This window comes from Gallinula chloropus (genome assembly GCF_964237585.1).
Source record: "Gallinula chloropus genome assembly, chromosome: 2".
Taxonomy (NCBI): Eukaryota; Metazoa; Chordata; class Aves; order Gruiformes; family Rallidae; genus Gallinula; species Gallinula chloropus.
In genome coordinates this window covers 95,581,933-95,604,637 of record NC_140086.1, presented here as the reverse complement: position 1 = coordinate 95,604,637, position 22,705 = coordinate 95,581,933, and the positions used below count along the sequence as shown (strand labels likewise).

At 42.1% G+C, this 22,705-nt stretch overlaps 1 protein-coding gene across 1 annotated transcript; it reads left to right on the top strand.

The window, feature by feature from the left end:
* Positions 1 to 5,478: 5,478 nt before the first annotated feature.
* MYLIP (myosin regulatory light chain interacting protein) lies at positions 5,479 to 21,526 on the top strand. Its single transcript, XM_084279757.1, has 7 exons — positions 5,479 to 5,640; positions 6,731 to 6,921; positions 16,137 to 16,322; positions 17,007 to 17,204; positions 17,505 to 17,669; positions 19,407 to 19,827; positions 20,176 to 21,526. The coding sequence occupies exons 1-7, from the start codon at positions 5,554 to 5,556 to the stop codon at positions 20,263 to 20,265; spliced, it is 1,338 nt and encodes a 445-aa protein (XP_084135883.1). The 5' UTR covers positions 5,479 to 5,553; the 3' UTR covers positions 20,266 to 21,526.
* Positions 21,527 to 22,705: the final 1,179 nt, after the last annotated feature.

The following is a 22,705-nucleotide window of genomic DNA, read 5'->3' as shown; positions in this document are numbered from 1 at the left end:
GTGTTCTTAAAATGTCTCAGGCCAGGTGCCCCTACATTTATATTTTTTAATTGTGTCAAGAGTCTTGGGGATGACCACCAGATAATGCTTGTTAAAGAGCCATCTTAGGGCCTGTAAGGTGCATGTGCAATTTTAGCATGTTACTCTGTGGTCATTATACTGGTAATGGTGAACCAGCACTGTGGGAAGCATGTCAATCACTGGCATGAGCTTTTCCATAGAAGCTGTTTAAGCCCTGCAGGATGGTGTGGAGCAGAGGAATATTTTTCAAAAAGATGGAGAAATGATGTATATGAGAACACTAAAAGAATCTTTCAAGTAGAAAAGAAAGTGTGTGTTTATGGGTGGATGATGGTGTGTCCCCTAAGCAGCCATCACTGTCAGAATAGCTCCTGAATTTTATGTTTTCCTCCATGCTTCTCAGTCGGAAGACCATCATCAGCGTGAGTGATGTACATTTGCAACATGACCAGCAGCCTTGACAGTGACAAGGAAGAAGCTAGACACTACTGTTGTGTTCGTGCACAAAGCAATTTTACCCAGGGAGGAGATAGCAGAAGAGACTGATGACAGTCCTGTGATCCCACTCAGTTTCACTTCAAATCAACCTAAAATGCATTTATGCTGACTTGGTCCTTGGTTACTCAGTTTGATACAGAACACAAAGAGACAGACAGAAAATAAAACGGAAAAGGGGAAGCAGAAATAAAGTAATAATGGTGCAGTATGTGCTTTCCAGTGCTTTTCTCTAAGGATTTCTGTTAGTGGAAAACACACCTAATCTGGCAGCCCAAGAGACATGAGGCTGCTGCCACTCCAATGCCCCCAGGTGCAACTAGTAGTGAGGCTGAACATGTATTCCCAGTAGATGCCTGCATACATAGCACATGTATATGTCACACAGAGGCATATCTACACCACTGGATGTATAGAGCACAGGCACACAGCGTACTCAGACCAACACTGACAGCACCAACAGTCTCATCCTGCTCCCTGCTCTGGCGGAGATCTGTAAATGGGAATATATATACATATCCACAAGCTGAAGCCCTCCAGTAGCCAGGCTTAGGCAGTCTGTCTAGTAGCTGCCCCTGGATGCCAGTGTCGTCAGTTGCTGCACCCAGACATGTGAGCCCTTGAGGCTGCACCCCACTTCAGCTGCTGGTACAGATCATCACACACACACACATGCACAAATCTGTCCAGGACTCCTCTGATCCCTGTAGCTGCCCCACTGTGGGCTTGTTCTCTACAAACACACAGCCACTCTCATACCCAGAGGTGGCCCTTAGAGACCTCCAAATCTATCCCGGTCCCCAGCCCGCTTCAACTACTTACAGGCTCATTTGGTATGACCTTTGCTAGCAATCACATCCACATTCACTCTGGTTGCTGCCCCACATATCCCCTCCCCATATGCACACAGAGAATAAAGAGCTCCTCACTGGAGAGAGGCTGAATGCGGACTTCAATGAGGAGACAGAGCAGACTGTGCTGATGAGGTGCAGGGCATCACCACACAAGCATCCTGGTCCACCAACTTTTTGCATGTGGATGGACCCTTTTATTCCATTTTTCCTATATTTCACACACTTGTTCTTGCCTAAATCACCTAAATCCCTCCTTTGTCCCGCCTTTGGTTCCTTCCCTACACATCCCCTAATAATTCCTGTTTGATCCACAAAAGCTTTTCCTCTGGCTCCTCTATTGTGTTCCACACCCTCCACTAGCAGTCCCACATTCCAAAAGATAACTTGGAGAGCAACCCACAACTCATGGTGATGGGTTTCGTGCCTGGACAGTGAGGCTGAGGCTCTGTTGGGACAGCCCTGGGAAGGGACCAGAGCAGATCTCCTTTCCCTGGAGTCTTTGAGTTCCTGCCTGCCATTGCACTCCCTCTGCACCTCTGGGTTTACGATGCTGTGCCTTTCATGGCACACCTGTGATGGCTGCGGGAGCGGGGTGGGGTGACCCAATGATCTGTCTATAACTTAACAATCTGTATGTATTTATATCTACTTATATACCTAAATATCTCTTATTTAAGCCAAACAAACTAAGCAAGCAATAAATCAGAAAAGGAAATGAGCATACACAAGGTACAAGAATAGGGAAACAGAAAACCAGGGACTAACATACTCATACTGCTTCCGATTATTATATAAACTGGGATTACAATTAAAAATAATTCATCATGCAGCCATTCACTCTTGCTGGAACAAAAGGCACCACACAGAACTAGCACTGTGTGATGTCTGCTGGTGTTTAGCTTTCCCAGAGAAGGGCAGGCTGCTGTTTTATACAGGGTTGCAGAAGCTGCTCATTTGTCTGGGTTACAGCCTCCCTCACAGTCTGTAAAGCACGTCTTTGGCACCAAGAGCAGGGATAATGCAGTGCTCCCATGCAAGCCTTTAATGTGACTGCCACCAGTGGACAGCAAAGACAAATGATAGGAACTTCTGAATATGCCGTGAAGCCTCACCCTGAGCACATTTGGGAGCTGAGCATTTCTAACCTTTTACCCTGTAGCACAGTATTCTGTGACAATAAAGTACCCTGAAGTTGATCAGTCAATACCATGGGCAACAAGTAACACATTTTAGAGAAGATGTTGTATAAACATCTGGGTAATGAGACCATAACTACGCCACTGGATTCCTCACAGGATGGAGTGTCATGGCTGTAGCTTGGAAGCAATTACCTGGGGAAACTTGTGAACAAAAAATCTGTACAAGCAGAGGCATTAGCCTTTATTAGAAACAGGGGTCAATATTGCTATATTGGGGTCTAAATTCAAAGCTCTGGAACTTAGTATTTCCCCTCTCCAAAAAAAACCTGGACTTTGCACAGGCTTTCTGTTTATGTCAGACAAGGAGGCATGACAACTAATGCTTGCTATGTGAAGTAGGGTGTGACCAAAAACTAACATTGTAGAGGGATTATATGAAGAATAATAATGTGTGTTAGGCAAGGACTTTTAAATATACAGATGCATTTAAGGTGTACTACTTACTTACAAATCGACACAATAGCATAAGACTGTCCCATCATAGAGATACCACTGTCATACAGCACAGTATTTCCTGACATATGGCACTGAGGTAACATGTTGATAAACAGTGTTCTTTTATGCTACACAAAGGGTGAATACCCGTGCAATGAGCAGTCTGACAGTGTGCCTCACTGAGTGCTCTGGATTCATCAAAGAGACCAGACATTTCAGGTTTTTTCTCTCAGATAGAGCCCAAAGGGTTGCAATGGGCCCTTGTCGCAAGAGCTGTATTCTGTGCGCTAATGCAAGACTCAGTCCTTTACTCTTTCCTATACAGCATAAATAAAATATCACAGAGAGATTATGAAAGGGAAGGTATTTCTATGACAGTGCTGTCCAGATGACACCCTTGAAAAGAAACGCTTGTTTTACACAGGGCTTAACCAATCTATGCCATTTACTGCCACAAGCTATTTTCGTGACTTATCGTTTAGCAGATTTCAAAGCAGGATAACGCTTCTGCAGACATAATAAGAGCACCTGCATTTACATTAAGCCAGATAAAAAGAAAGCACAGAAAGGATATTAATATAGTCAGAAAAGGTAAGATCTCTGGGACAAGAACTATCTGTTTCCGTTTGTCTGGACAACACCTAGCACAAGATGAACTGACTCCTAGTATACAAATAGTACAGGTAAAAAAGTAAATCATTTATGAGGTATATGCCAACTTTAACTGTTTAGTGTTAGAAAAATATGTGATAAAATTATCTCACAATTACATAAAGATTTCTTGCACCTTCCTCTGTAACATCTGATCTAAGCTACTGTCAGGGAGAGGATATCAGAATACTAATGGCATGAGTCATCATGGAAGTTTTTGTGCTTCGTTGTAACAACTCTAGGACTCCTTTGATTATGGCAGAAATATAGAAATCACACAAAATACCATAACACCATAACCTGTAGAAGTAAAACAAAAATGAAACCATTTCCTGCATCCACTCCAACAGAAGCAAAAGAACAAGTTGAGAACACCGGCCTTTTCCCATACTAAAGTATTTTGTGTGATTTGGTTTTGTATTTTTTTTTTTGTTACCAGTTAATTCTCTGACAATTAAGACCCTCACAATGAGATTTATGCTTCCCTCCCTCCCCCCAAAGTCATAGAGTTAACACAACTTTGTGATTTTGTTAATCTTTCATGTTATTTCCCATTTTCCACCTTTCACTCCCTGAGCCTGCCCTTCAAAGATTCTAAGCTCTTCAACTGAAACACTACAGACCTGAGCATGAAAAAATCAGAGCTAGTAAGCGTACAGGTGAGGCGCAGCACTATTCAGGTATGGCATCTAATGTCCTAACTCTTACTTGCCTCCTACTGTTCTGAGTCCATCAGAACTGAGCAGTCTTCTAGTTACACCTTGCATTAGCGTTGTGGTTTGTTCTTTATTATTCTGCACTGCATTTGCAGATCCCCATTTCCTCCCTCACTCTTTCCCTTGTCAGCCTACTTGTTCCTCACCCTTGCACTGCTCAGTACTATTTGATCTGCGTTTCTTCTGGGGAACCTACACAGCGTGCGTTTTGTACTTCATCCTCTCCGTCACTGCAATTTACGTTGTTAAAGCAGCCATAAACCGCTTTGTGTGCCTTGTGCTTGTTTGTCAAGCACTGGCAAGGGCTCACGTGCCGTGGGTGCTCCTCCCCTGGCCTGGAAACACTCGCAAGCTTTGTGCCTACAAGAGTTCAGCCAGCGTGAGAGCTTCCATCATCCATTAGCATGGCAGTGGACGGAAGCTTCCGCGTCACTTGACCAGTTGTTAAAATTTCCTCTCGAGTGCTTTGCACGCTGCGTCACACCAGGTTGGGCAAAGGCCAAAGAGAGTACGGGGAGAGCGTGAGCATTCACCTGCCTATTGCTTTCCCCTCAAAGAAAAGGAGTGATGCGCGTAAAGCCCAGCAGATGGGCCACGGGAATACGCGGCTGCCTGACAGCTCACAGCCTGACAGCTCTCGAGCTGATGCCGCAGGGAGAAGTCCTGGGCTGTTGCAGGTGAAGGCAATTTGGGGAGGCCGGGTACTGAAGGGGAAGAGCTCCCCAGTGACCGGCTCCTTCGGGCGGGCAGAGCCCCCAGCGGGGCTTTCCGCGCCGGGCGGGGCGTGGGGAGCCCGCGAGGAGGCCCGGCGTCGGCCCGTGTCCCCGGCAGGGGGCGCCAGAGAGGGACCACAACAAACGCCCTCCCGGCCGCCGCCGGTTCCCAGGGATGGCGGCGCTGATTGGTGGCGGCGGCGGCCCGCAGCGATGAACGGCGCTTCGCTATTGGTCCGCAGGTGCTTCTCGGGAGGGGGGAGGGGGAGACGGAGGGTATATATAGAGGGAGCGGAGCCCGAGGAGCGCAAGCACTTAGGGGAGCGGGGACGCTGGGCTGGACGTGTCCGGGCGGCGCAGGCGGGGACCGGGGGCGCGCCTCAGCCTGTAGGGACAGCTGCGATTTCTCGCCAGCGGCAGCAACTGCCTCGGGTGTCCGTGGTGTTGGCGGCGCTGGCTGGCCCCAGCCATGCTGTGCTATGTGACCAGGCCGGATGCGGTGGTGATGGAGGTGGAGGTAGAGGCGAAAGCCAACGGCGAGGACTGCCTCAACCAGGTGAGGGGCCGCGCCGCGCTCTCCTCTCCGCCGCGCTTATGCCCCCGCCGCCTCCCCAGGGGCACGAGAGCTCGGGGCACGAGGGGGGGCGGGTAGCGGTGGCCGTTGGGCAGCGCAGCCCGTTGGTGCCTGACAGGCGCGCACGGGAGCCGGCGGGCGCGCGCCACGCACCCCCACACCCTCCCTCCCCCCCCCCCCTTCCGAGCTACCGCGCCTGCGGCGGGGAGCGCGGCCTCGCCGGCTCGCGGTGCCCCCGCGCTCGCGCTCCGGCCGTTTAGGACGGCGGCGGCGCAACCCTGCGCGGCGGCTCCGCAGTCTCTCCCCCCCCCACTTCTTTTTCACCCCTCCCCTCCATGTTGGATGCAGAGGCTCCTGCATCCCCGCCTCGGGGCTCTCTCCGGCCCTTGTACCTTCCTCCTCCCGTCAGCGCGCGCGTGGGTAGGGCGGGCGAGGGAGCCTGGGGAAGGCCTCGGCCTCGTTGCGGCGGCTTGCGGTAGCTGTCCCGGGGTGGGGGGCTTGGCCGAGACCCGCTCGGCCGGGGTGAAGCTGCCCGGGCGGCGCCGAGCTGACTCCCGTGGCCTGCTGGGGCAGTGCAGGCTCAAGCTGTCGCCCAGGTGCTTTCGCCTTTCTGTCGCCACCGCCTCGATGCGTCTGCCCGAGGATGCTGGAGAGAGCCAAACGCAAGCGCAGCAGCCTAGTTTGTTGGTGGCGTTGAAATAAAACTTGTGGGTTGTACTTTTTTTTCCCCCCCTTCCTTCATGCCTAGAAAGTGCTATTGGCTGTGATGTTAAATAACATGTACTCTCCTCTTGGAAACCCACTGACCCTCTTAGCCTGGGGGTGTCCTGCGGGTGAAGAGGGATGAAGAATTTGGCCATGGAAGTCATCAACTAGTGGAGAAATTTCCCGTTTGTTCTTAGCATTTGTCTACATGCTGTTTTGTACACAACTTAAAATCCAAGTGATAGTTTGCATAAAGGTGCTCACAGCAGGTTTTTGCTCTGGTGACCAGTCTGAAACTGTGCTTGATTCAGGTGATGTTTTTCATTGTTATGTTGTAGGGTCGTTATAAAGAACCTCTTTCTTTCAGGTTTGCAGGAGGTTGGGAATCATCGAAGTTGATTATTTTGGACTGCAGTTCACTGGCAGCAAAGGGGAGAATCTATGGCTGAATTTGAGGAACAGGATTTCCCAGCAGATGGATGGTTTAGCCCCTTATCGATTTAAATTAAGAGTCAAGTTTTTTGTAGAGCCGCATCTTATCTTACAAGAACAGACAAGGTAAGGTGAAGAGGGTTGGAAGTAGATCTAATTTATTATATTTGTTTTCAGTTTCTGTAACTTCTGAAAGTGATTACACACTGACCTTATTTCTTCCTTCGTCTGTTAATCTTAGATTGCAGTTTTAAAACCCTAGTGCTATTTAAATGTAATATTTTTTATAAAAAAAGAATTGGTAATATTGTGAGTGCTGTGTGGCTAACAGTAATGACTGTAGGTAATTCTAAGAGCACTTAGGGCTGGAAGTGGAGGAAACCAAGTCACCAGTAGCAAATTATTTATGTAGTATTTGCATGTCCGATAGTAACCCCTGTTCAGTGGTGTTACTCTAGGTCGTTCAAAACCACTGGTACAGAAAGGCAGGAAACAATTCCTCCCACAGAGCAAAAAAACTAGCTGAATTCCTTTTTGTCTGGTATTATGTTACAGTAACTTTCAAATAGCTAGAGGCTCTTTGAGGCTACAAAAGAAACAGCTGTTTTGCTGCTTCTTTGGCCAAGTCCTCTTAACTAGATTGCTGTACTGTTAACCGATTGTAAGAATTAGTCTTCTAAGATAAGTAGCCAACATTTGCTTTTGTTGTACTCCTTGGGTTTTATTACTACATGAGTTGCAACTGAGTTATCTTTAAAGAAAGCTGGGCACATATAGTTAATGCTGACCTTTCAACAATGTTTTCCTGGTGGTTTTAGATAGCTCAGTTCATACAAATGATACAAATTCAAAATAAGTGTCTGCATGACAATGCTGCATTTTCATTACTTGACTTAACTTGGTACTTTCAGAATTAAGACCATCGTGCTTGACTAAAGAATTTGGTCAGCAGCTTATAGTGTGGTTTGGTGTTTATTTCATAGGAAAAAAGTTTTGAGTTAGGGGTATGCATTCATTGTTTTATCTTTTGAACTAATGTTCGGGGGGGAGGCCTTTGGGGAGCAGTGATTTCAGCTCCTCAATCTGGTTGAAGTTTTCAGAGTGCTATGGAGTTAGGCCATATAACAGCTTTAGTTAGACAAGTACATTCTAACCAATTAACAGTTTTGGTGATACCTTATTTTGAAAAATAAATTATTCTGTGGCATGCCTTTGGGCTCTTAAGTATTTTCCTTAAATTTGTCATCTTATTTAAATATTCTCCATGAGAATCAGTATAAAACCAAATAATGAAGGATTTCTGTATAGAACAAAAGGAGCAGCATAATTTCATACCCAATGAAGTAGAAGAAGATACCCTGAGTGTGCTGGGTGTGTCTCCACACCCAGGCCAAATCAAGGTGAATCTGAAGATACCAAAAGCTTAATGTGACAGCTGGTTTTATGCTATCCTTGATGAATGTTCACTTTCACAGGGGTTTTGCAGACACCTGTGTTGCTGCCTCCAACAGTGTCAGTGCAAGACTCAGCAGGTTGTGCAAGTAAAATAGAGAGCTTGTACTAGTGAAACATACCCCGAGGGCCTAAAAGACAGGTTGTGTAGCTAGAATGTAACAGAGCTTGTATACATACATCAAAGTAGCTAGCACTCCTCCAGTATAAAGATGACGTTAAAAGGTTGCAGGTGGGACTAGCTCTTTCATGTATGAGTTAAGACTGTTCTGAAACTAATATTTTTAACAAGCAGTTTTAAATGTAATTGATGTGTAGTCATCAAAAGAGATAATTAAAATTCTGCTCTGGAAATAATTACTTAAAGTTTTGGAGAGCAGCAGGCATTGAAACTAGTATTTAATGTCATTCTGTCCTGCAAACATGAATATTCCTGAGGCTTCAGCTATTCAGTCTACATTCCAAGTATTTTTTGTGTTCTTGCTAGAAACAAACACAAGTTTTAAAATAATTTGCAATATCTGCAGTTAGTTGTGTACACTCAGTGGTCCCCATCCAGCAGACCCAGGATTCAATAGTGGTTAATATGTATTTTTGTAGTGCTGCCACTGAGTTGCAGTAAATCATCTCTTCTTTTTTTTCTGTTCAGGCCTGCTTGAGGATTTACATATGTATGTAACTGTGCATTCATATTTAGTTTGCATGTAAACATGTGTAGTTCCAAGAAGACAAACTTGCTAAACTGTTACTGAGCTTTAAATCAATAGGTATATTGTGCAGTTGCAAGGATTAGCTGTACAGCCACTGCTGACACCTTGTTTCTTACCTTTACTTGCAAAGTCAGTGTATTGGTCAATAAACAGTGGTGGGTACCCTTGGTTTCCCTCTAGCTGTTCTGCCCACAGCTGATGTATAGGGTGTTTCTGGCAAAGCTGTAATGCTGAGGAAGTCTCCCAGCCTTACTTGCTGCCTCTGATGCTGTTTTTACATATAAATTGGATGCTTGTTGAGACTGCTTTTGAAATCTGGGAAGCTGCAAGTAATTCTAAATTTTGTTGATAGGTTTCATCATGATGATAATAGTGAATGTTGTGACTGAGCTGTTACCAGCTTTTTTCGATATACTTTGGAAGCTTTGTAAACCCCAGTTGTACTGACTGCTTCATTAGAGATCCTTGTCTTGCACTTAAATTTAAAGCTGAGGTATATGTTTGTAGCAATTTAATGTTCGTGTTTCTACATGCTGTGTGAAAAGCTGATTTGGCAACTGAACATGAACCTCTGTTGCTGTTGATTTTTACTCATTGTGCAATCTCACAGAGGAGCACAACCTCATGTATCTTAAGCAAGGGAGCCTTCTTGCTACTGAGTGCAAATTCAGAGCAGGTAATAATTGTTCCTTGGACCACTGTGGCAGCAAACCATCTTCACTAAGCACTTTGGGAGAATTGCGTGCAAAACCCCCTTCTTACTACACTTTATTTCCTTTTACAGAGTTAAAGTTTTTTTTCTATTGTGCTTTGGAATTTCTAATTTTTATTTGACTGCCTGGTACTGGATTTCACCACAGGATGTTGTAGTTCAGAATTGTTTTCAGTGGAATAAAAGCGCTTCAGTGCAAGAACGCTATTCAGATTTAATCTGCTGCTGTCAACTGGAGTCTTACAAACAAGTCTGAAATGAGAACAGCATGCTTGTTTAGAGGAGGCTGAATAACTATACACTTTCTTGAATGGAAAATCACATCGGCTTGAAAAGCACTGCTAACTTGTTGCTGAAAGGTACATGTGATGGTCCAAGATGTTAGATAATGAGGTCTGGCTGATGTCATGTTTGTTTTCACTGCTTTCTGGTTCTTGGTAGGTAATGTGTCAGTAAAACACACACACACCCCTAACCCCCCCTCCCACCCCCACCCCCCACCCCCCCACCCCCCCCAAAAAAAAAAAGGGTTTGTGAGAATGATTTCTAGGTGTTTCTTTTATCGCGTTTGTATGCATGGGATTCCAGCGAGGAGCTGGGACGTCGAGAAATGATGATACTTCACCAACTGGAATTTTCAGGAGCCTTGGACGGGGGGCTCGGGGGGCGGGTGTGATGCCGGCAGGCCGGGAGGAGCCGCACGGCGCTGACCGCGGGCGGGGTGCGGCTCTGGGGAGGCGGCTCGGTGTAACTCCAGGTCGTTGACTGGGAGTAACCTCGGCTCACAGCTACTCCTCGGGCGGGCCGGGCGAATCGGCGGCTGCGGCGCTGGGGAACGGCCCAGCAGGCCGAGGAGCTCAACTCCTGATTGGCCCGCGCCTCTGTCTCGGGGCAGAAAGTTGTTCTGCGCTGGTTAAAAGCTGCTTTGTGAGGCGCGGAGAGCAGAAGTCTCCAAACTTGTAACCACCTTAACAATGAGAGTGTTCGCCGGGATGCTCCAGAGGCCAACTGCGCCAAACAGCCGTCCAGGAGAACAATGGCTTTTAACTCTGATAGGGTGAAGTCAGCATTGCAGCCAGTGGTCCCATAAATAAATTAATACAAGTGAATCATTTTTTTGAGCAGTGTAAGATTTACCCAGATTTACTGTTACTTCGAAATGGTAAAAAGCTATTTGTCTTGTGCAATACCACTGAAAATCAAATATTTGTATGTAAGCCCTGACAATTTAAATCAATGTCAGATTCTAACAAGCCACACAATCTCACAAAGCATTTAGAACAGCTGGGTTTTGCTGGCCTTGAGATAGGTGGTTATTATTCTGGAAGCTGTTAAAAGCTGTGTGGTATTTCCCAGTATTTGGATTATATTTGCAAAGTATGTTGTTCTGTTGTGTTAATGAATTAGTTAAAGCTAAGAACTGGCTTGTAAAGTATTTTGGAGTTACATACATGTAGTAGATAGAGAATGAGAAAAACACCCTAATATCCCATAGCATTGGCCAGCCTGTGCAGCAGTGTCTTGGGGTTTGTTACAGTGCAATAAAACAGTCTGTAATAGACAGCAGGGTGAGTTTAGTGGGTCTGTTTGTCTAAATCAGAGTTGAATTGCAGTTGGTGACCTTTCACCTACTCTGCTGAGAGCAAGAAAGAACAAAGATACTGAGGAACATAACTGTAACTGTGGCTTTGCTTTTTCATATGAAGTGGCCTTACAATTGCTTTTAAAAGCAGAATTATATCTTATTGGTAAGATCTCTTAGCTATATATAGTTCAGTAGAACAAAATGCCTCTTAATTTTGATAACTTTAAACTAGAGAGTTTTAGATATACTTCTTTACAGCAGGGAGGAGCCTTACCCTGTGGTAAGCAGTATCATACTCCCCAAAAGAACAGGCAGTTCCTTGGGATGTAGGCTAAGACTCTTGCCAGTAGTCCGGCAAGAGACTGGGTTGTTTTGGCTATATTTCTAGTTTAGGAATCATCTTATTAGTAAAGGATTGGGGTTTGTAACTTTTTCCACTGGCAGCTAAGTTTAGAGCTTAAAAGTTTAGTCTTTAGATTTCTATTTGCCCTCTTTTCCTTTCCTTGATTGAAGTAGTAGAAACAAAGTCTGCAGTGCAGACTAATCCTTCAGTGAGTTATGAAGGAGAAATTGATTGTATTAGGAATACGCTCTGTTTTTCATAGCACTTACTTTGTGGAGCTGTTAGTGCCAGTTCAGTTGGATGAACAGCAACTAGGTGATTTGCCTCCTGTAGTAATTCTGTAAAATACTGACACTGTTTCTGGTAGCGGTGTTCAGTGTAGTCAGTCTGCATAAATCACTTCAGAGAAAGGCAAAAAGCAATTGATGTGATATCTGGGCTTGTGAGTTTGATTTGATAGCTGTCGTTGTTTGTAAAATGGGCCATCTGCTGAAATCTTGCAAATTCCTCTTTCTACAGCATTTTTATGAAATTATTTGTGTGCAACTAAAATACATTAATCACACCGTACCTTTGATTTTACTGAGTGTTTTAATATGTGCACAGAACTTAAATTATATGAAAAGCTCAGGGGCAAAAATAAGGATACAAAATGAATATGTAAAATCACCAGTGTCACTAGTGCTTGAAGAAAGCACATGATCAGTTTCTAATCCTAAAATTGCTTTTTTTCCTTTGGAAAGGAAGAAATCCTGCCTAGGCAGTGACTAATGAAGTATAGCTATAGTAAACATCATGCTTTGTACATTAATCAGTATTTCTATGTACTGTTTTGAACTGCAGCTCAAAGGAAATGTTTGATAATGGAACATGCAGGAATATCCACTTAGCATGAAGTTGGGGTGGAGCTGATGCTGTTTTAGGTTGTATAGACTGGGATTTGTACTAATGCTGTCATGTGTAGAACTCAGGCTACAAGTGCAGTGGAAAGTTCTACCTGTTCTTAAAGCTGCCACCAATTGTTGGATGTCCCAGTGTGTCTGGCAGATGTTAAGATGACTAGGAGCCACAACAATTGATTGGTGAAGTTCAGGGTTGTGAAGATGTTTTCTATGAACGTTTATAGATGAAACTTTGTCAAGAGTAGTAAAAAGCTGCAGAAATGGCTAAGAATATTGTGGGAGTTGTATTAATATTTACCTGTTACACATGATACTGCTCAAATGTATATGTGAAGTGTTAATGATGCAGAAACAAAACCAATCAGTTTCTTACATGGCAGTCTTATTAAGATATTCTGTCAGCAGTGTTGGAAATCTAAACTTTAGAGGACTTCAATTACAAGCAGTTCAGTTTTAGAACTGAGAAGACTTCCTTTTAAAACATGTTAGGTAAAAAAATCTGTTAAGTGTAAAATACTAACACTGAAATAATTCCTAAGTATCTTTAGGTGTAGGAAAACCTTTTTTCATTGTATCTAGAGATTCCTAGAGAGGAGAGGGACAGCAGACTGAGTGCTACTAAGTAACTGGGTCACAATCTAATTTCTGAAAGATTATATAAATACTTTCTGGTAACTAATAGAATCTAATATGACCAGCCTTTCTACAGACACTCTATTGGGCACTCTAGACTTTGCAGAATTAGATAAGGAACTGCTTCAAGGCTCCTAATACTTTACTGTCTTCAGCAGTAAAAGCGTATTTTTTTCCCTTTCTTTTTAAGGATCAAAAGATTTTTCAGTTTTGTGTGAAAAGAAAAATGCTTTTATAATCAGATTCTGGCTGGTATCAGGTTTTGAACCTTGAAGGGGAATGATTTTTGCAATGGATAATAATACAACTTTGCCTGGATGGGCAAATCAGAATCTGCACTAATCAGAATCACTTTCAGATGTAAATTTGCAGACCTCACTGTTTCAATTTATAGATGCTTTTCCTTCCTCAGACACCCTTAAGGACTCAAAATGTGGGGAAGAAAAACACCCAATACCGAATGTGCTATTTGAACTTTGGTTCTGAGCAGCTGCTGTAGCAGATCAGTCTGACGTGATTCACTGTCATTCAAAACTAATTTCACTGGCAAGCCCTTTTAACTAATTTCTGATGTATTATGGCTGCAGTTCTGTTGATGGCCTGGGTCAGCAGTGGGTTTTTAGGTGCAGACTAATGACTTTGAGAGGGACTGTTAAACATGAGTGGTTTTGTCTGTTTTCTCTGACTATGCAAAAGAGCTTACCACAGTGTAAGCCAGGACACGAACTTGCATGGCCTCAGTTCCTTTGCAATAACTGTTATGTGCCATACCTTTGTCCCCTTTATCAAAAAAGTGCAAAGTAGTTTAGTCTGAGATGTTTTCCCTTATGGGACTAGGTTATGGGAAGCTACTGCACGTAGCTGTTGTGATGCTGTTTCACATTGTACCTTAAAATTGTTTGTCTACCTATTCTGTGACTTTACCTTTTAGTAACAGAATGTGATAAGCCATACCTCTGCTGTAATTGCATCTGTATTTGCAGGAGCAATCATTTGTTTCTCAGTTTCTCTCTTGATGTCAATAAGATCTTCCCAGCAAGGGGAGAAGACTGACTTTTCCCTGTGTAGTCAGTGCTGGCATATATGTAAAGTAAACTGAATATTGAAGCATTTAGGTGTGCTAGTTGTAAACATATGTCAGCTAATCAGAAGAAAATTGCCAGATATTTCTTTGAAATACTGTATGTGTCATTAGTACATAATTATAATGCCTGGAAAACCTGTTCTGGTATTAACATAAGATCAGAAGTGTACAAAAAGACATTTTATGTGAAATTGACTGGAATTGGGGAAGTGCCTACTATTTAAATATATTTTGGCCATAGTGTTTTAGTAATTCATCAGTTTTTTTCCTGGATTTATGGACTGGACCCCAAAAGGAATGTGTACAACCAATGCATTTTAAAAGCCACAGATCGGCCTTTCTGTGGCCCAAGCCAAAAATTAAGAATTAACAAGGTAGGAGAAAGGGGTTGGAGCAGAGTTTTCAAACTTTTTCTGAAAAAAGACACCTAAACAAGGAACAACCTGATAACAGGGGAGAGTACTGTACTCTCTGAAGCTCACACTTTGCAGAGTGAGGATATTAGTTTCCACCAGACCCCCACTAGAACTGCCAGAGTATAGATTGATGTCTAGACATCAGTGTGATGTAATTAAGCATTTGTCACAAACTGCTTGCAAAGGGAAGTGTTGGAGCTGTGACTTGCTGCAGGAAATGGATTGTAGGACAGCTTGTGGGATAATTTAATACCTGTTTTTTTTTCTCCTGACTGCAGAAGTTCTTGTTTGGGGACATCTTTTAGGCCAGTGCTTTCCTACCTAGCTGCTGCTTTAGATCTAGGAATGAACACAAATCTTTCAAGTTATGTAATTGCTCATAATGCTGAGAAAGTAGACCCATTTGCCCTGTTGTACATGGAATTGTGGGTTGCTACAACATGAAATATGTAAGATATTACCCAAAGTTGCTGCTAGGAGGAAAGGTAATCACTTGCTAGCATCTTCAGCTTCAGTGATGAGTGATTCAATAGAGCTTCTTAAGAAAAGATTACACTTAATTTTTGAAAAAGTAAAATGTGTATGTCCCATTACTGTGGAAGCTAAGAGGTATCCCAGGTGGGTACTAGGCTTCACTTACTGACTTTTTTTTCCCCAGTGATTATGTAACTATTTCTGCATCTGTTTTCCATAAGTATGTTGGGTTCTAAGAGCAAATCTTAGTTTTTTTTGTCTTCCCCGAGGGGAGATAGGGATAGATTTATAGAAGCTAAGTTAGACTGTGGGGGAAATTAGGAGACTGCTGTTAGACAAATCAAAATTTCTATCAACACCAACCTGTTAGCTAATTAAAAGCAGCTTTGTGAATCTTCCAGCTCGTTGTCAAACCTGCTTTGATCCCAAGTGGAAAGATTGGTCTGATGAATAATGCTTACACAGTAGATGTTTCCATGTTTTATTCCGCAATGCCTTTTCAGATGTTGCAAGTTACTCTGTCAATCATGTCACAGGCAAAAGCACCCTTTGACTCTGGTGGCAGAGGCATTTCAGCTGCATAGAGACACGTGGCTTCTGTTGCACAACAGATGTGTGTTCCATCCTTTGGGCTGCTCTTCATGAATCTGCTTTTCTGAAACACAGAATTTATGAATGGAAACCAAAGAAATTTAATCATAGAAAACTAATCCAAATACATTATTTAGTTGCTGAACTGAAATTTATTTGCCATAAGAGTTAAAGTAGCTTTTCTTAAGAATATATTAGTGGTCATTCTTTTACTAGTGCTTTTAGATCCTGTCTTCCATTGTAGCCTCATCTTTAAATGTAAATAAGATGGGTGGCCCTCTTTTCCTTTTGCCAGACTTTCTGTACTAGTACATTCATTGCAACTTCTTGATTACCAAACTTATGATTACCAAACATCTCGGATGTTATTTGATAATTATCTTGAGCACAACATCTTTCAATGTCTTGTTTAAGCAGCGTTTTTTTTATTCCATTGCAGGCATATGTTTTTCTTGCATATAAAAGAAGATCTTCTTGCTGGTAATCTTCAGTGTTCTTCAGAGCATGCTATTGAACTTAGTGCATTGCTGGCACAGATGAAGTTTGGAGATTATAACCAGAACACTGCCAAGTACAATTATGAAGAGCTGTGTGCAAAAGAGCTCACAACCACCATTTTGGAGAGGTAAAGAGCATAATGATATAACCTCCTATTTGGAGACAAAAAAAGCATAAGAATTTATTATGCCCTTAATTACTGATGCTATTAGCTTTGAACAACCCAAGATGCACTACTGTCTCTAAAACATTGAGATCAAAATGCAACCTGAATATTTAATGCTCTGATTTCAGTTTGTGAAAAGCAAAAGCTGTTGAACTCTAGTACTTGGAGACATGCAGGTATCTACATACTTGGAGAAGAGTAATCAAATTACAGGTCTTCAATCTACACTTGTGAAAGAAAGTAACAAGAATTTGTGGCTTGGTCTCATTACACTGAAAAGCAAATTCCCAAAGCACCTTCATAGCTCAAATCCTGCCTGTCAAAAAACTTGTCATGTTTTTCTATAGACTTTTTTAGTTACAAACTTAGGTTCAGATATATATGTTATGGGAGGGGTTAATTGGAAATCCTTGATTATATAGCTTTTTAATTTCTAAGCAAATGCATAGTACTGACTTCTGAACATTCTTGGGATGCTTTGGGAATTCACACTTCTTTCCTGTTAATGATTACTGTAAATTTTTAACCAGATAAACCATTTAATAGTCTAACTAGGTCATCTAAAACCCATGTTTAAACAAGCTGCTGCCAGTAACAGCATGTACTTGGGTTATTTCACCTATCCTTAATCTTTTTTATCAACAGCATTATTGCAAAGCACAAGGAACTAGAAGGTCTAAGTCAAGCTTCTGCTGAATACCAAGTTTTACAGATTGTTACAACACTGGAGAACTATGGGGTAGAGTGGCATTCAGTGAGAGATAGTGAAGGGCAGAAACTCCTTATTGGTGTTGGACCTGAAGGCATATCCATCTGTAAAGATGACTTCAGTCCTATCAACAGGTATGTGTTTTGTTGAAACCATTTTCTTCCATTTCTCAGAAGAACCAACCATATTTCTAGCTTTTTGATAAATACATAAAGCTGCTGTGAACTACTGAAAGGAGCTATTTAGATGTAGGGTCTGAGGGCACTACCTGCTTATCAAGAGTACAACTATATATATTTTTTGAGGCAGCATGCTCCAGTCCAGCATTGCAGACAAGTTGGAGAACACTAACTTTTGATAAAAGGGTACCATAGTGGTCTGTGGAAAATGCCCTCATCCTTATAAGCTAAAAAACCTCTTTTATTAATTTCTAGGATTGCTTATCCTGTTGTTCAAATGGCAACTCAGTCTGGGAAGAATGTGTATCTGACTGTTACCAAGGAGTCTGGTAATAGTGTGGTTCTCTTGTTTAAGATGATCAGTACAAGAGCAGCAAGTGGACTCTATAGAGCGATTACAGAGACACATGCATTCTACAGGTCAGTATTGGCACTAGTCATCTGCTGCTGCTGTTCTCCACATTTAAGTGGGGAAGCAGCCTGTAGCCTGACTGCACTTCAGAATTTCTCTGCACAACTTCATTCTTTATAGCCTCAATTTTCCTCTTAAGCCTAGAAGCTGAACAGGTTTTAGCTGCTCTCCATTTTGTGAGGTGGGAGTACAAGACAAGTAAGCAAAATTTCTCAGTCTATCACTGAATAACAGTACTTCAGAATATGAACTTTCTGTGTTCTTTGATACTGCATAAACAATGCATACAGTTTTTGTCCCTAAGTGAAGGGGGGCAGGATGAGAGAGCAGAGGAGAAGAAAGATCCTGTCTTTCAGAATATGTAGGTATAGCTCATGCACGTTACCCCTGTTTCTCCTTCATTTGGCTCCTCTAGTTACTAGAAGCTGCCTGTATGCCACATTCCCACCCCATGTATTTAAGTCTTCCTACAGTTCCTCTGCCCTTGCTTATGTGTCCAGGATTTTGTTTCACACCAGGGGCACCCCTTGCATTTTATGTTTTTGTCCTTTGAACTAGGAGCACTATAATAATTGCTGATGGGTGATTTTTTTTAAAATCCCCTTTCATTCCCACTGAGGTCCAACACTGATCAGTAGAAATAGCTGTCAGACATTCGGTGTTCTCTGTTAACTACTGCTTATAAGTTTCAGTTCCTTTGTAAGAGAAGAATTGGACTTAAAGTGGTGGAAAGTGTATATGCAAAACAAAGGCCTGTTCAGCTTCTCAAATTAGACAATTTTAATGTTACAGTAATTAACATTAGTTAGTTACTTTTCTAACCACTGCTTATTTTGAGAGCCTGATGTTGAACATGTCTTGTTCTGCTCTGCAATTATATGCCGCTGCACTGCTGTTTTGCACTCTTTGTACTTTTTTCCAGGCTCTTAAAGCATTATATAACTAGTTAAATAGTTTTAACTTTGATCTTTGTCTCTGGTTCTAACTTCTGCTGCCTTTTGCAGTTTCTGATGTTAATTTAAGCAGAATTTTAGCTAGGCAATAGCATTTGTCCATAAGCTTAGATCTTGAACCTTAGGCCTGGTCCTTGTTTTAGTCTTCTGTGTGCATGTTCTCTTTCCTGTGTTGTCTAGAGAAGTGAAATGCATTAACAGGCTTCTGCAGGTGTAACTCATCACTGAAATGTGACAAGCATGGTTAGGGTAGCTGAAATGCTCAGTGGTGAATACTTAATTTTCATTGCATTCTCATTGGTTGTCTTCAGATTCTGTAATACTAGTTTATAAAGTACTAAGTGGGCATTTGGTTAGGCATTACTTGAGTCTTATGTTAAACTTTTGAGAGCCTGTCTGTAGAAAGCTGTGTTATGCCAGACAGTATTAATTGGAATTCTTTAATGCAGCATTTGGAAATTACCATGTAAAGAGGTGTTGCCAAGATGAACTGTGGATTAAGCAAGTGCTGGCTGTTCATGTTAGCATAATGCCTTAAGTGCCTTCCATAGGCTGACTCCATTTTACCAGACACTTCACACGCTATTGAAAATGTTAAATAACTGTCACTCTTCCCTTTTCCATTTCCAAGTAGAGTTGTCATGCAAACAACATTCATAAGCTTCAATCTATCAGACTTCTCTATTTGCTTTAATATCAGTGCTGTTACTTCAACTTGGGGAACAAATTACTGTAGGGGTAGGTCTATTGGTATCAACTAACCAAGTTTACATTTGTCCTGTTGTTTTATAGGTGTGACACTGTCACCAGTGCTGTCATGATGCAGTATAGTCGAGACTTAAAGGGCCACCTGGCATCTCTATTCCTGAATGAAAATATTAATCTTGGTAAAAAATATGTCTTTGACATTAAAAGAACATCGAAAGAAGTTTATGATCATGCAAGGCGAGCTCTTTATAATGCTGGCATCGTGGATCTTGTTTCAAGAAGTGACCAAACCCCACCGAGTTCTCCCCTTAAGTCTTCAGAAAGTAGCATGAACTGTGACAACTGTGAGGGCCTCAGCTGCCAGCAAACAAAAGCTCTGCAAGAGAAGCTGCGGAAGCTAAAGGAGTCCATGCTTTGTATGGTGTGCTGTGAAGAAGAAATAAACTCAACCTTTTGTCCCTGTGGCCACACAGTATGTTGCAAGACTTGTGCTGCCCAATTACAGGTAACTGCAATGCCATTAAGATCTGAGTTACCAAATATGTGGAAGTTTTGGTTTTCTGTATACTTCACTGTTGTGGATTAATATGGTTATATTGCTATTCTAGTAAAACTTATTTTAAATTGTTTGTAGTAAACTAATTCCAAAGAACATCCTGTTTAGATGATGTGCTTGAAAGATAAGTTTTAGCTGTGCTAATTTAACTTCCCGTGAGGGTAAGAATTAGCTGCATATATCTAAATACCCTGTTTTAAACACAGAGATTATGGAAAAGTGCTCTGTTACTGTGTACATGGAGATAGGCTCTCAAAATATGAAGTAAACTAATTTCCTGATGTTTTTTCTTTCCAGTTGTGTCCTGTTTGCAGATCTCGTGTAGAGCATGTCCAGCATGTGTATTTGCCAACCCACACCAGTCTCCTCAATCTGACTGTGATATGATCTACGTATACACTTTAAACCATCATGTACTTTTTTAAACTGCACTAATATGAAATGCAACCATTGATTGTGAAGAAGGCAATCATTCTGGCACCTATCCCCAGTCAAAAGCAAAAATACTGCATTTTTGAACATATTCTTTGTTCAGCATGTCCACAGTGGTTTGGGACATCTTTTGAGAGCAGAAGTGTAACAGATTTGTGTTACTTAAAAGGAGAATGATGTGTAAGTTTGTAGGATGGTGGTGTTGCTGGAAAGCTAGGTAACCCTGGAGAAATGTGGTGTATGCATATTGGTATACCCAATTGCAATTGCAGCCTTTTGTTTTACACTTTTTAAATCCTTTTTAGTACAGTCACTCCACTTATTTTAATAGCAAGACTAGCTTTTACAAGTATCAGTTCAGTATGGCTCATAGTTTCTGCTTTTAGTAAACTGCTTTAAAGTGAAGAGAACTTTTTTTTTTTTAAAAAATGGTTCTTAAACTGAAGCTACAAGGCTTCAGCTAACAGCTGTTTAATTCAGCACTGTTAAATAGAAAACCGTTCTGAGGGAATAGTGTTGGAAGGGCAGGACAAGGTCACCTGAAGGGTTGAGGGTGGGTCAGGAAAGACTTCTTGAACAGCAGTGTCCTGTGGAAGTGCTGTTAGGGGCCTTCATGTGCAGCTCTGTGCAAGGCGCTCCCAGGCTTCCCACATCCAGCTTTGGATGCTTCAGTCAGCTGCCCTTTGAGTTGGCTTTGTTTTTGGAGATGGATTTTAAACTAATGTTAAACATGTACTGTTAGTTTCTAAAGGGTTCTGTATAATTTTAAAATGCTTTCTTTGGTTAACATCTTTATTGGATAGGTCACTTCCTGCTAAAGTGTTTTTAATCTCCACCCCCCTACTTGGGCATTTTGGGCTCTGTTTTCCTAGTGTATTCTCCAGGGTACAGGGGGAACAAGAGACCATGTTTGGGTGCAATACTGGCTTAAAGCTAGAAAAGTACACTGTCACTTTACTGAGATTTTCTGACTATACTTTTCATATTGCCTTAATGTAGCAGTAATGTGTGTTTATGCATCTGTTTCTTTGCACAGACATTTTGTCAAAATATTAAAAATCTACTTTTTTATGACACATTAGCATATAAACCTTACTCTAAGAGGGTATTTATTTTTTCACTTTGTAAAGAAAATTTTGTTTCCTCATGAAGCAAGAGCTTTGTCCTATATCTTAGGCAACTTCTGTCTTTTTATATTCAGATTAATAAAGGACTTCAAAAATCTACTTTGTGTTACCGCTGAGACTAATTTTTGTTCAGAAATTCATCTGAGGTGCTGCTGAACTGAAGATACAGAATGAAGTATTTTCATGCTTAGTCTTGAGCGTCGCCATGTTTTAAGAGGCAATGAATCTTCCTCAGGTACCCGTGAATTTCAAGTGAGGGAAGAAAAGTGACGTGGTGTAATGGCCTTTGTTCAGGCAGCAGATTTAAACCAGCTGTAAAATAGCTGTCAGAGTTAACTTTGTGAAGAACTTTCCTGCAGTAAATTGTTCCATGTTTATGGAATATGTTCCAGTGAGATGAAAAAGTATATGCAGCCTTAGTGTAGTGTTGGAGTTTCAGCAATCCTGTCTAGGGAAGACCTTTCTTAGAGATGTCTTGGTGTCTTTTAATTGTATTTATGAACTTAGGACCCTGCTTGCATGTTCTTGAAGAGCTGGTGCTTGGGTACTTCTAGCACTGGTCCTCCTGATGGGGGAAAGCCAGTGCTGGGGTCAGGTCAAAGCTCCCTGGGATCCATGGGGCTCTACTGGTCATTAAGCTATGGCCTCTTAAATTTTGTTGCTATTTAACATAGATGACTGCAGAGTAGTATGTCCTGTTGCCAAGGCTGCTCATCAGGACTGAGGCCCCCTAGACCTAAAAATATTTTAGGTTTGCTCTGAAGCACTGCTGCTGAAGGAAGGGGAGAAGATGGCTGGCAATTGGGCAACGAATTCTGAATGCAGGAGCTGGTTAATTCCTCAGTGCATTAGGCACAAGGTAACTTCTGTTTTTACAGGTGGAAATTTGATCTCTTGGCAAGTGGGTGCTACTGAAATCCCTTTCAAAGGTAAATTCTGAAGAGAAGTTGCACTGTCCCTATATGCAATCCACAGGAAGGAATAGGTATGCTGGTGCTGTCAGAAGGCTATATACAGCTGTGCCAGGGCACAGGGGTGCTAAAGCCAACCTTCCTCCCTTCCCACAACTACTTTGTTCTGTGCTAACAGAATTACGTCAGTAACATCCCATCCATCATCCCCTGGCAGCTGGCTGGAATGGATTGTAAATTAATATAAGTAGATGTTAATACAGGCATCTCATTTAAAGCATTCAACATGATCAAGCTGTTAAAATAGGCAAGCATAACTCCAGGTCCTTGTAATTAAATTGGCTGTGTAATCATACA

Excerpts from the sequence above, each read along its gene's own strand:
- MYLIP (XM_084279757.1), top strand. The coding sequence starts at position 5,554 with ATGCTGTGCTATGTGACCAGGCCGGATGCGGTGGTGATGGAGGTGGAG. Across the intron at positions 6,922-16,136 it reads ATCTTACAAGAACAGACAAG|GCATATGTTTTTCTTGCATA; the intron begins GTAAGGTGAAGA and ends ATTCCATTGCAG. Across the intron at positions 17,670-19,406 it reads GAGACACATGCATTCTACAG|GTGTGACACTGTCACCAGTG; the intron begins GTCAGTATTGGC and ends GTTGTTTTATAG.